At 31.4% G+C, this 11074-nt stretch overlaps 1 protein-coding gene across 1 annotated transcript; it reads right to left on the reverse strand.

Annotated features, from left to right (window-relative positions):
* Positions 1–7063: 7063 nt before the first annotated feature.
* Positions 7064–9944, reverse strand: LOC139843847 (two-pore potassium channel 3-like). The gene is made up of 2 exons (XM_071834009.1): positions 8643–9944; positions 7064–7486 (listed from the first exon to the last, which is right to left on the reverse strand). Exons 1-2 carry the CDS (start codon positions 9737–9739, stop codon positions 7333–7335), a joined length of 1251 nt encoding a protein of 416 aa, XP_071690110.1. The 5' UTR covers positions 9740–9944; the 3' UTR covers positions 7064–7332.
* Positions 9945–11074: the final 1130 nt, after the last annotated feature.

An 11074-nucleotide genomic window follows, 5' to 3' on the forward strand; every position in this document is an offset into this window, starting at 1 on the left:
TGAAATGTTATAATTAGTACAACATAAGTATTTAATTAATTAATTAAATATCAATCATAATATAAATATTATTAATTTATAATAAATTTTAAATCATATCATAAGTATTATTAATTAATAATGAATTATTAATCATATCATAAGTTTCTAATTAAAATTATTAAATCATAAGTATTTAATAATTAAGTCATAATTAAATAATAATTAAGTCTTATAATAATTAAATAATTATTTAATATTTATTATAAGTCTTTTAATAATTTCTCAAAAACAAATTTAATACTTATCATAAGTATTTTCCTTTAATAATAAAAGTATTACTAATCATAAGTTTAATTAAAATCTTAATTAAATTATAATTAATAATTAAATGATATAATAAAGATTTATATCATATGTTTTAAATAATAATAATTACTTCTTTTATCATAAGTAATTAATTAATAATGAATTCCATAAATTTTATCATAAGTTTAATCATTAACCATAAGTTTTAAGTTTAAAAGTTCGCCGGGTCGTATCTTGAGCCCCGGGTGTCGGTTTCGGGCAAGCCACATATGTAACTTCACCTACTCAAACCACCCGACACATTTATGAACTCAAGAACACTCCAAGAACAGTCCCTAGGTCGTGGATATCAGCCATGACATCAATTGGGAAAATCATTTTACTCAAACAGTAATTCGGGCAAAACGGGTGAACCGTGGCTCGGATTTAGGTGACCCGAACATGAATATTCGTCTCACCATCAGTCCTAACCAAATGAGGCACCCTAAAGACACCAAGGATGGTCACAAAGTCGGACCCAACCTTGTTCATGCCAAGAACACCTTTCAATCTTTAACAAAAACCAAATTAAGCATATCTAGGGCTCCGGGAATCGAAACGACATGAATCCGGAGTCTAAAATTAATGTCTTGATGAGAGGAACTCATTTATGTACTTTATTTTAACATTCATAACAGTTACAAAGTCAGAAAACATGAATCAAACTGCTGTCCAAAATTTACAAACCGAAATCATACGCAAACGAGTAATTCTACGCATTCAAACAACATTACAACAACTTATACATATCATACTAATCATATAACATCAAAATACAGAAATATAAATAAATATGGAAAGTTCTAGGGTTAGGGTTTATACCCTAATCGAGAATCAAAGTATGTAATCGCGTAGAGAACGAAGAGAGGAACACGTTTATGTAGATGATCTCTTGATCCAAGCTAGCTTTTTGATGAAGATGGTGGTTTATGGTGGTGATGGTGACGGCACAAAGAGGGAGGAGAGGAGAGGGTGAGAGCAAAAATAAAACTAGGTCTTGAAAAATTGGGAAAGTGATAAAACAAAATCTCAAAAAAGAAAAATAAGGAGAAAGGATCCCCTCCCCCCCTTGGCTTCGGCCGAAATTGCTTGGGGGTGGGCCCCATGGGTCCAATTTTGCTAAATGGTGAAATCCTTGTGGCCCGAGATCCCGTACGAAGCCCGAAACGCGAAAACACGCTTACGCGATTAAAAATCCGGAAAGATAACGAACGCGCGACGAAAAATAAATATAAATACACCTACTAATAATATGACCTTAAAATATCATATTTAAAATATTTAGGATTTAAAAATCCCGAAAGCTCGACCGTTGGTTTAAAAACCGAAAAGATTCGCCGGATGGAAATCCGCGGAACGTAGAAACGTATAATTTAAAATATGAATACATATATCCACATAACACATAATAATTATTATATATATATTATTACAAAAATAATAATATAGGTCATGGAAATGACGTGGCACACTAACAGTTAACGGTCGTTAAATAATTAACGGAAAAAGATAACGGAAAAAGTAGGGTCGTGACATATATATATATATATATATTTATTATTACAGAGGAGTATTATTATTATTATATTTATGGCCAAAAATCGTTGCCTTTTATAGATGTGGTCTGATCCTGAGGCCCATGCGATCGCATGGGTTCTCAGTGTTAATCTCATGCGATCGCATGGCCAGTCTGGCCATGCCCAATTGCTTTGTTTTCTAGCTTGTCGACGTTATATTTAATTATATAATATAATATATATAATTTTATATAATTATATATATATTATATTATATTCTTGTGCATAGTAGACTCATAATTTTTGGTCCGTTGCGTCGGGCGTTGATAGTTGGCTCAGGTCCCGGTTTCGGATTTTTGAACGTCCTTTCGTATAATTTAATATCTTGTACTTTACGTTCCGCAACTTGTACTTTTGTCATTTTTAGACGTTTCTCATCAATAAATTAAACCACTTGGATTGTATCTTGTACATTTGAGCTTTTTGGTCATTTGCGTCTTCAAATCGTCGTTTTCGCCTTTTGTCTTCGCACTTATTTAATATAAACGATTACAACTTAAAATAGGACAATTACAACTAAATAATTTACATATTGGGAGGATATTGCTACTAAATATATGTTCATTTGGAGCACTATCAGTAACTTTTTGTGCTTTTATTATTTATACCATAAACTCAAACATACGTACTCACAAGACCACTACTAGCTACTTTTTGAGCTAACTAACCTCAAGCCCATTAAACTTTCACCCAATTATCTATACCAGCACTAGGTACTTTTTGGGTAAATAACCTCAAGCCCATTAAACTTTCATCCAATTATCCATTTATCCATCTTTATAATTTCTTATTATTAACCAAGTGCTTCTTAATTAATTTGGTATTCGTAACAACAAATATTTTGTAACAATCGTTGATAGTTACTTCAAGAAATTTTATAGGTTGTCATCTCATTAATTTTAGACAGTGCTTTATGTAAATAAACATGAAGATTTAAATTATTGATGTGTATGTGAGTACTAGCCCCAATTATTAAAACTTCAATGCAATGTCAACCTAAACACAAGCTATCGACGATTCACACATCTGGCGCAATGCGAGGAGCCTACACTAGCTTTTTCTATGTAACGAAAAATAAACATGAAGATTTAAATTATTGATGTGTATGTGAGTACTAGCCCCAATTATTAAAACTTCAATGCAATGTCAACCTAAACACAAGCTATCGACGATTCACACATCTGGCGCAATGCGAGGAGCCTACACTAGTTTTTTCTATGTAAAGAAAAGTTTATGATAATTTAACACTCATGTGTCAAAGGGCCTATACTATGCTAGGAACACCTTTATATCGATTTATATTTAATTTAATAATAATATTTAATATTTAGTTACTAAAACCCAAAAATATTACGGAGCACTGGAGTAGTCATTCAGGCTTTGAACTTATGAATGGTCTTATCAATACATGAAATGTCCCGTTCATATTGATTATAAACGTTCCATATTAATTGATTTCATTGCGAGGTTTTGACTTCTATATGAGACGTTTTTCAAAGACTGCATTCGTTTTTAAAAACAAACCATAACCTTTATTTTATCGACAAGGTTAAAAGGACACCACCTAGATTATCAGAAATGATAATCTAAAAAATATCACACTTACACACTACCAATACATATTGGTTTACAATATTAATATGTTACAACAAAGTAAATTTCGAATGCAGTTTTAAACAATATTATACAAGCATGCTGACTCCAAATCTTGTCCATATATTAGCATGCAACAGCGGAAGCTCTTAATAATCACCTGAGAATAAACATGCTTTAAACGTCAACAAAAATGTTGGTGAGTTATAGGTTTAACCTATATATTATCAAATCATAATAATAGACCACAAGATTTCATATTTCAATATACATCCCATACATAGAGATAAAAATCATTCATATGGTGAACACCTGGTAACCGACATTAACAAGATGCATATAAGAATATCCCCATCATTCCGGGACATCCATCGGACATGATATAAAACTCGAAGTACTAAAGCATCCGGTACTTTGAATGGGGTTCGTTAGGCCCAATAGATCTATCTTTAGGATTCGCGTTAATTAGGCGTGCACTAATTCTCAAAATTAGTGATGTTCCCTAATTCTTAGGCTACCAAGCAAAAGGGGCATATTCGGCTTCGATCATTCAACCATAGAAAGTAGTTTCATGTACTTGTGTCTATTTTGTAAAACATTTATAAAGCTGCATGTATTCTCATCCCAAAAATATTAGATTTTAAAAATGGGACTATAACTCACTTTCACAGATTTTTACTTCGTCAGGAAGTAAGACTTGGTCACTGGTCGATTCACGAACATATAACAAATATGTACATATATATCAAAGTATGTTCAAAATATATTTACAATATTTTTAATACGTTTTAATGTTTTAAATATTTTCAGTCAGTTGTCCTCGTTAATAACCTACAACTAGTTGTCCATAGTTAGATGTACAGAAATAAATTGATATATATTATCTTGACCCAATCCACGACCCAGTGTATACACGTCTCAGGCTAGATCACAACTCAAAGTATATATATTTTTAGAATCAACCTCAACCCTGTATAGCTAACTCCAACATTACTGCATATAGAGTGTCTATGGTTGTTCCAAATAATATATATAGATGGGTCGATATGATATGTCAAAACATTTGCATACGTGTCTATGGTATCCGAAGATTACATAATATATTAGAATACATGTATAATACAATATAAGTTAGCTAGGATATGATTTGTATAGAATTGTTACAATATTTCCCGTAGCTACAACAATAAAAAAATATCCAATCTTGTTTTACCCATAACTTCTTCGTTTTAAATCCGTTTTGAGTGAATCAAATTGCTATGGTTTCATATTGAACTCTATTTTATGAATCTAAACAGAAAAAGTATAGGTTTATAGTCGGAAATATAAGTTACAAGTCGTTTTTGTAAGAGGTAGTCATTTCAGTCGAAAGAACGACGTCTTGATGACCATTTTGAAAAACATACTTCCACTTTGAGTTTTACCATGATTTTTGGATATAGTTTCATGTTCATAAGAAAAATCATTTTCCCAGAAGAACAACTTTTAAATCAAAGTTTATCATAGTTTTTAATTATCAAACCCAAAACAGCCCGCGGGTTACTACGACGGCGTATGTCCGGTTTTACGGTGTTTTTCGTGTTTCCAGGTTTTAAATCATTAAGTTAGCATATCATATAGATATAGAACATGTGTTTAGTTGATTTTAAAATTCAAGTTAGAAGGATTAACTTTTGTTTGCGAACAAGTTTAGAATTAACTAAACTATGTTCTAGTGATTTCAAGTTTAAACCTTCGAATAAGGTAGTTTTATATATATGAATCGAATGATGTTATGAACATCATTACTACCTCAGGTTTTGTGGATAAACCTACTGGAAATGAGAAAAAAAAGATCTAGCTTTAAAGGATCATTGGATGGCTTGAAAGTTCTTGAAGCAGAATCATGACACGAAAACAAGTTCAAGTAAGATTTCCACTCGAAATAAGATTGTTATAGTTATAGAAATTGAATAAAAGTTTGAATATGAGTATTACCTTGTATTAGAAAGATATCTTACTGTAAATAAGAAATATTTCTTGAGGTTGGATGATCACTTTACAAGATTGGAAGTAAGCTAGCAAACTTGGAAGTATTCTTGATTTTATGAAACTAGAACTTATAGAATTTATGAAGAACACTTAGAACTTGAAGATAGAACTTGAGAGAGATCAATTATATGAAGAAAATTGAAGAATGAAAGTGTTTGTAGGTGTTTTTGGTCGTTGGTATATGGATTAGATATAAAGGATGTGTAATTTTGTTTACATGTAAATAAGTAATGAATGATTACTAATATTTTTGTAATTTTATGAGATATTTCATGCTAGTTGCCAAATGATGGTTCCCACATGTGTTAGGTGACTCACATGGGCTGCTAAGAGCTGATCATTGGAGTGTATATACCAATAGTACATACATCTAAAAGTTGTGTATTGTACGAGTACGAATACGGGTGCATACGAGTAGAATTGTTGATGAAACTGAACGAGGATGTAATATAAGCATTTTTGTTAAGTAGAAGTATTTTGATAAGTGTCTTGAAGTCTTTCAAAAGTGTATGAATACATATTAAAACACTACATGTATATACATTTTAACTGAGTCGTTAAGTCATCGTTAGTCGTTACATGTAAATGTTGTTTTGAAACCTTTAGGTTAACGATCTTGTTAAATGTTGCTAACCCATTGTTTATTATATCTAAAGAGATGTTAAATTATTACATTGTCATGATATTATGATATATTAATATATCTTAGTATGATATATATACAGTTAAATGTTGTTACAACGATAATCGTTACATATATGTCTCGTTTCGAAATCATTAAGTTAGTAGTCTTGTTTTTACATATGTAGTTCATTGTTAATACACTTAATGACATGTTTACTTATCATTTATCATGATTAAACATAGTGTATCAATATCTTAATATGATTCATATGTATTTAGTAAGACGTTGGTATAACGATAATCGTTATATATATCGTTTCGAGTTTCTTAATTCAATAAACTCAATTTTATGTATATAACACATTGTTAAAATACCTAATAAGATACTTACTTATCATAATATCATGTTAACTATATATATAATCATATATATGTCATCATATAGTTTTTACAAGTTTTAACGTTAGTGAATCACCGGTCAACTTGGGTGGTCAATTGTCTATATGAAACCTATTTAAATTAATCAAGTCTTAACAAGTTTGATTGCATAACATGTTGGAAACACTTAATCATGTAAATAACAATTTCATTTAATATATATAAACATGGAAAAGTTCGGGTCACTACAATACACAAATGTATAACTCTCCAGGAATTTCAATTGCGCTCACCTGTAGCTAGCCTGTCTATTGTCCCATAGAAGGAACCGAGTGCAAAAAAACGATTTCGCTTCAAACTACTAGTAATTAAGACTAAAAGTCAGGAAGTCCTTTTCTTGACTTGGCATGCGTTCATTATACCTACCTGGCTCCTCTAAGGCTCTAATCCTCGTTCATGATAGTAACCGACTAAAAAAGGCATCTTACGCATTTGCAGTAGATACGGTAATCACATGTCTAGCACGAGACAACAACAATAACAATAATACATAATCCCACTTAAAGCGGGTACGAAGAGGTCGGATGTAAACATTTATATCGCCACCGGTAAATAGACTGCTTACAGAAAAACGTCCGTCTACCGTACCACCAGACTCATACTATAATTTTTACAATATAACGAAAGTACCATTAACAAATAAAACCTCTCGTACAGCTCTCCATGTCCAACTGCTTAATTCACATATGAGGCCAGGCCACCTTGTGCATATTTGCAGGATCAGGTGGTTTATGTGTACTACTTATGGTGGTTCTGCATTCTTTATAAGGTATGCCAACATGATTTTTCCACAATTCCCTTCGTCGAGACGATCAAATATTTTGCATATTTGTGAAATGTCTTTCTCTGATATCTTCCCCATCTCCTTTAACTTAAATATCACAAACTCTGACTTGCTGAAAAGAAAAATTTAAGCATTCAAAATTACACCCTAGTAAGGTAGCATCAAATTCAGTAGATTAATTATGAGCAGGTAACAAAATCAAATGTGCAGTAATATTATTCTTATAGGCACTTAGAAACTACTTATTTCGAGTTATTATTTTAACCCTCCCTTCATTACTAAAGGCAGGCAAAAATATCAATTAAATATTTATGGTTTGTTCTCACCCTAGGAGAATTATATCTTATCTTCGAAAACTTTGATTGGTAGAAGATATTGGTTAGGCAAAACTTTAATTTATTAAAGCACTCCTTAAGGCTAAAAGTTAAAACAACGGATAATTAACCAGAATTTTAACTAAAAAGTAAAAACTACGATGACTTTATTTAGTTAATCCTATAATTCATATCAACACCAAGTACTCTTTTTGGCCTAAAATTTTAAGCTTGTTTTATTATTTTTATTAATAATATTATATTAATTTATATTGATATATTGAATTTATAAGTATTAAGTATTACTCCCTCCGTCCCAGTTCAATTGTCCACTTGTTGTGACTTTGGTCTTTTCTTTTCAACTTTGACTTTAAATATTTTTATTTGTGTTATATATTATTCGATGATCTTTACTTAGTTGGAAAGAAAAGACCTCTAAAGTCAAAACAAGACAATTGAACTGGGACGGAGGTATTATTATTTAGCCATAATTATAGGTTTATAAGGAACTCAGAATATTTATTTCAAACCGTTGTAGGACGGATTGTTATAATTATCTATCAACTAGTCCCATAGGCGATTGGTGTGCGATCCTATGACTCCAATACTTCAGAAAAAATTTTAGAAAAATTTTTATACAGTGTACGCTTCAAATTGTATAGAACACTAATAAATTTTACCATGGTACCAACCATATATATTTTTAAAATTTATGGTTTGTTTAGTAAACAACAATTAAAGTACCCTTTAAATATAATTAAAGATTTATCATTAGACCCTGTTGAATTTTCATCATGAATTAGCCACTAACTACTCCACACATTTCTTTCTACAAAATTGGAAGGTTTATAATTCACTATTAGTTGTCATACATGATATCACATTAACAAAAATATAAACAAGAGAAATGATATTTTTGGAAGGAGAAAGCTCAATTAAACTCAAGAAATATACCTCACAGAGCCATTGTTTTCAATATCTGCAGCAAGAAACTGAGAAACAGTCAAACCCTGGTCAAGAAACCATTTAGCCATCCTCCTCTGCCTCTTATCAACTCTAGCCTCAGCCAAGTAAAGAAAAGCCCGCGCAACAGCAAGGGTCGACACAAGCAACCAAATCGACGCAAAAATTCGACCCGCCATCGACTTAAAAGCCCGATCACCATACCCAACAGTAGTAACTGACATAACTGATAGATAAAAAGAATCGAGCAAATTTAGCCTCTCAACATAATGCATAACAGCAACACCAACCCCAATACAAAGAACGACAACCCCTAAAGCTAACGCAACTTTCATCCGAATCCTCATCCTCCCTTTTTTCACATCAATTATATAAGACGGATGATCGGGCTCATATCCCTTCTTTAACGAACTCAGTAAATGATTCTCTTGCAAATCAAGAACATAATTAACCATCCCACTAAGTAAGATATCGATAAAACCGAATCCAACCAACACAAACATAATCGAAAACAGTTTCGTGATGTAATTATTCGGCGTTATGTCACCATATCCAATAGTACACATAGTCACAATACAATAATACAAAGCATCAACAACTACATGAGTCTGATTAGCAACAAAATGATCTCTATTATACCAATATATAAACACACCAAGTGATAGATACAAAATCAACAACAACACCGCTTGTCGAACAATCATCGATTGTGGCGGTTCCTTCTCCGAATCAGTAGTCCGCCGTTTGAAATCGTTGATTTCCGCCATCGCAGGCGCGGTTTTCGATCGGTGTAAAATCTTTTTGACAACGAAATTTGGATCTGTTAACCACGATCGAGGTGTTGAAACGGTGTCATTAGAGTTTAAAATTGAATTAAAATCACGAGCTGATTGTCTCTGGGAAGTATGATTTAACAAAGCATCAACAAGTGTTGACTTAGGCTCTTTAGGTGAACCAAATATGATGATATCTTTAATTTCTGACGGAGTTAATGAAACCGGAACTGAGATTTCATCGTTTACCGGTAACGGAGTAGCTACCGGCGGTGTTTGTGGTGTGTTAGTCGGGATGAGTGGTTCGTTATCCATCGGAATTTGAATGATTTGACCGGAAATTGGCGGTAATTTGATGAAACGTGAAAATAGATATATTTTCCCTAATCCTGATTTAAGAGGGAGAGTAAACTAATGAACTTGAACGGATGTTAAAGACACTAATTGTAATTAGAAGTTTGTAAAAGGAGATTTAGGTTTATTGCCAGTGAAAACGATCTCTATATCTCTATATACTTGAATATAAACAGGTTGGAGGATGTTTAGTTACACTAAAATTTTCAGTTATATACTTCTAACAAGAAGTTTTTAAAATTTTTTATTTTTTTTTAAAAGTTGCTGAGATCGAATACTATCATCTATAAGTTCTATTAACATGCTAAAATGATGATGCAATAATTACCATTTTTCCTTTTATACAAAAAATCAAAAAGAAAAAAGAAAAATTGTGAAGGCTTGTAGGTGATATCATAAATAAAATTATATTTACAATTAAATTAAATTTACTTAATGATATCATAAAAAAGAATTATCTAATAATTGTAATTTTATTTTTTAAAATTTATCAAGAAGCATTTGTTATTACTAATAATTATTATTAAAAATATAAATACTTAACTTTAAAAAAACTTTATTATTATTTATTAAAATTATAATTATAATTATAATTAATTTATTATTATTATTATTATTATTATTATTATTATTATTATTATTCAAATATGGGTATTTTTTTACGAGATCAATTACGTTACATATGTATGCGAAATAAATGTCTCAATAAAAGGTTGTAATGTAGGCTTTTATGACAAAGTGAAGTACATCAACGTAGTTCAGTTATTCTGAGCAAGTTAAGTACATCAATATAGTTGTAAAAACAACGACAAGTTTTTTAGTCGGAATTCATTGTTTAACGGGTCATTAAACTAAATGATTTTAATAATTACATTTTCTTAATACCTAAAACATATTATTAAAGTGTTTCGTTTAAACAAACTCGTGATTTCACGGGTCATTTCACTAATTATTTGACTGTTGGCGGGTCTCTTTGTATGTGTTGTCCGGAAAGAGGAGGACTCCATGATTATTCTTTCGCCGGAACCAGAAGTAAAAATTTTGGTAGATAGGGATCACATAAAAACATGTCAATCCCACGAGCCTCTTATCCATTCTCATTCAATCACGGCGGGCTAGCAAATCAAAATGAAAAACTCACATTGAGTTTAGGAATAATCAGGCTCGAACTGATGACTTCCACCATGTCAAGGTGACACTCTACCGCTGAGTTATATCCCTTCCCTGCCCCCCATCGAGAAATAGAACTGACTAATCCTAAGGCAAAAGGTCGAGAAACTCAACGATACTATTCTT

The sequence above is a fragment of the Rutidosis leptorrhynchoides genome, chromosome 4 (genome assembly GCF_046630445.1).
Source record: "Rutidosis leptorrhynchoides isolate AG116_Rl617_1_P2 chromosome 4, CSIRO_AGI_Rlap_v1, whole genome shotgun sequence".
Lineage (NCBI taxonomy): Eukaryota > Viridiplantae > Streptophyta > Magnoliopsida > Asterales > Asteraceae > Rutidosis > Rutidosis leptorrhynchoides.

What these genes read in the sequence shown, in the direction of transcription:
- LOC139843847 (XM_071834009.1), bottom strand. Translation starts at nt 9,739, where the DNA reads ATGGATAACGAACCACTCATCCCGACTAACACACCACAAACACCGCCG. An exon ending in GAAAACAATGGCTCTGTGAG is followed by an intron (nt 7,487 to 8,642) that starts GTATATTTCTTG and finishes TTTTCTTTTCAG; the next exon opens with CAAGTCAGAGTTTGTGATAT.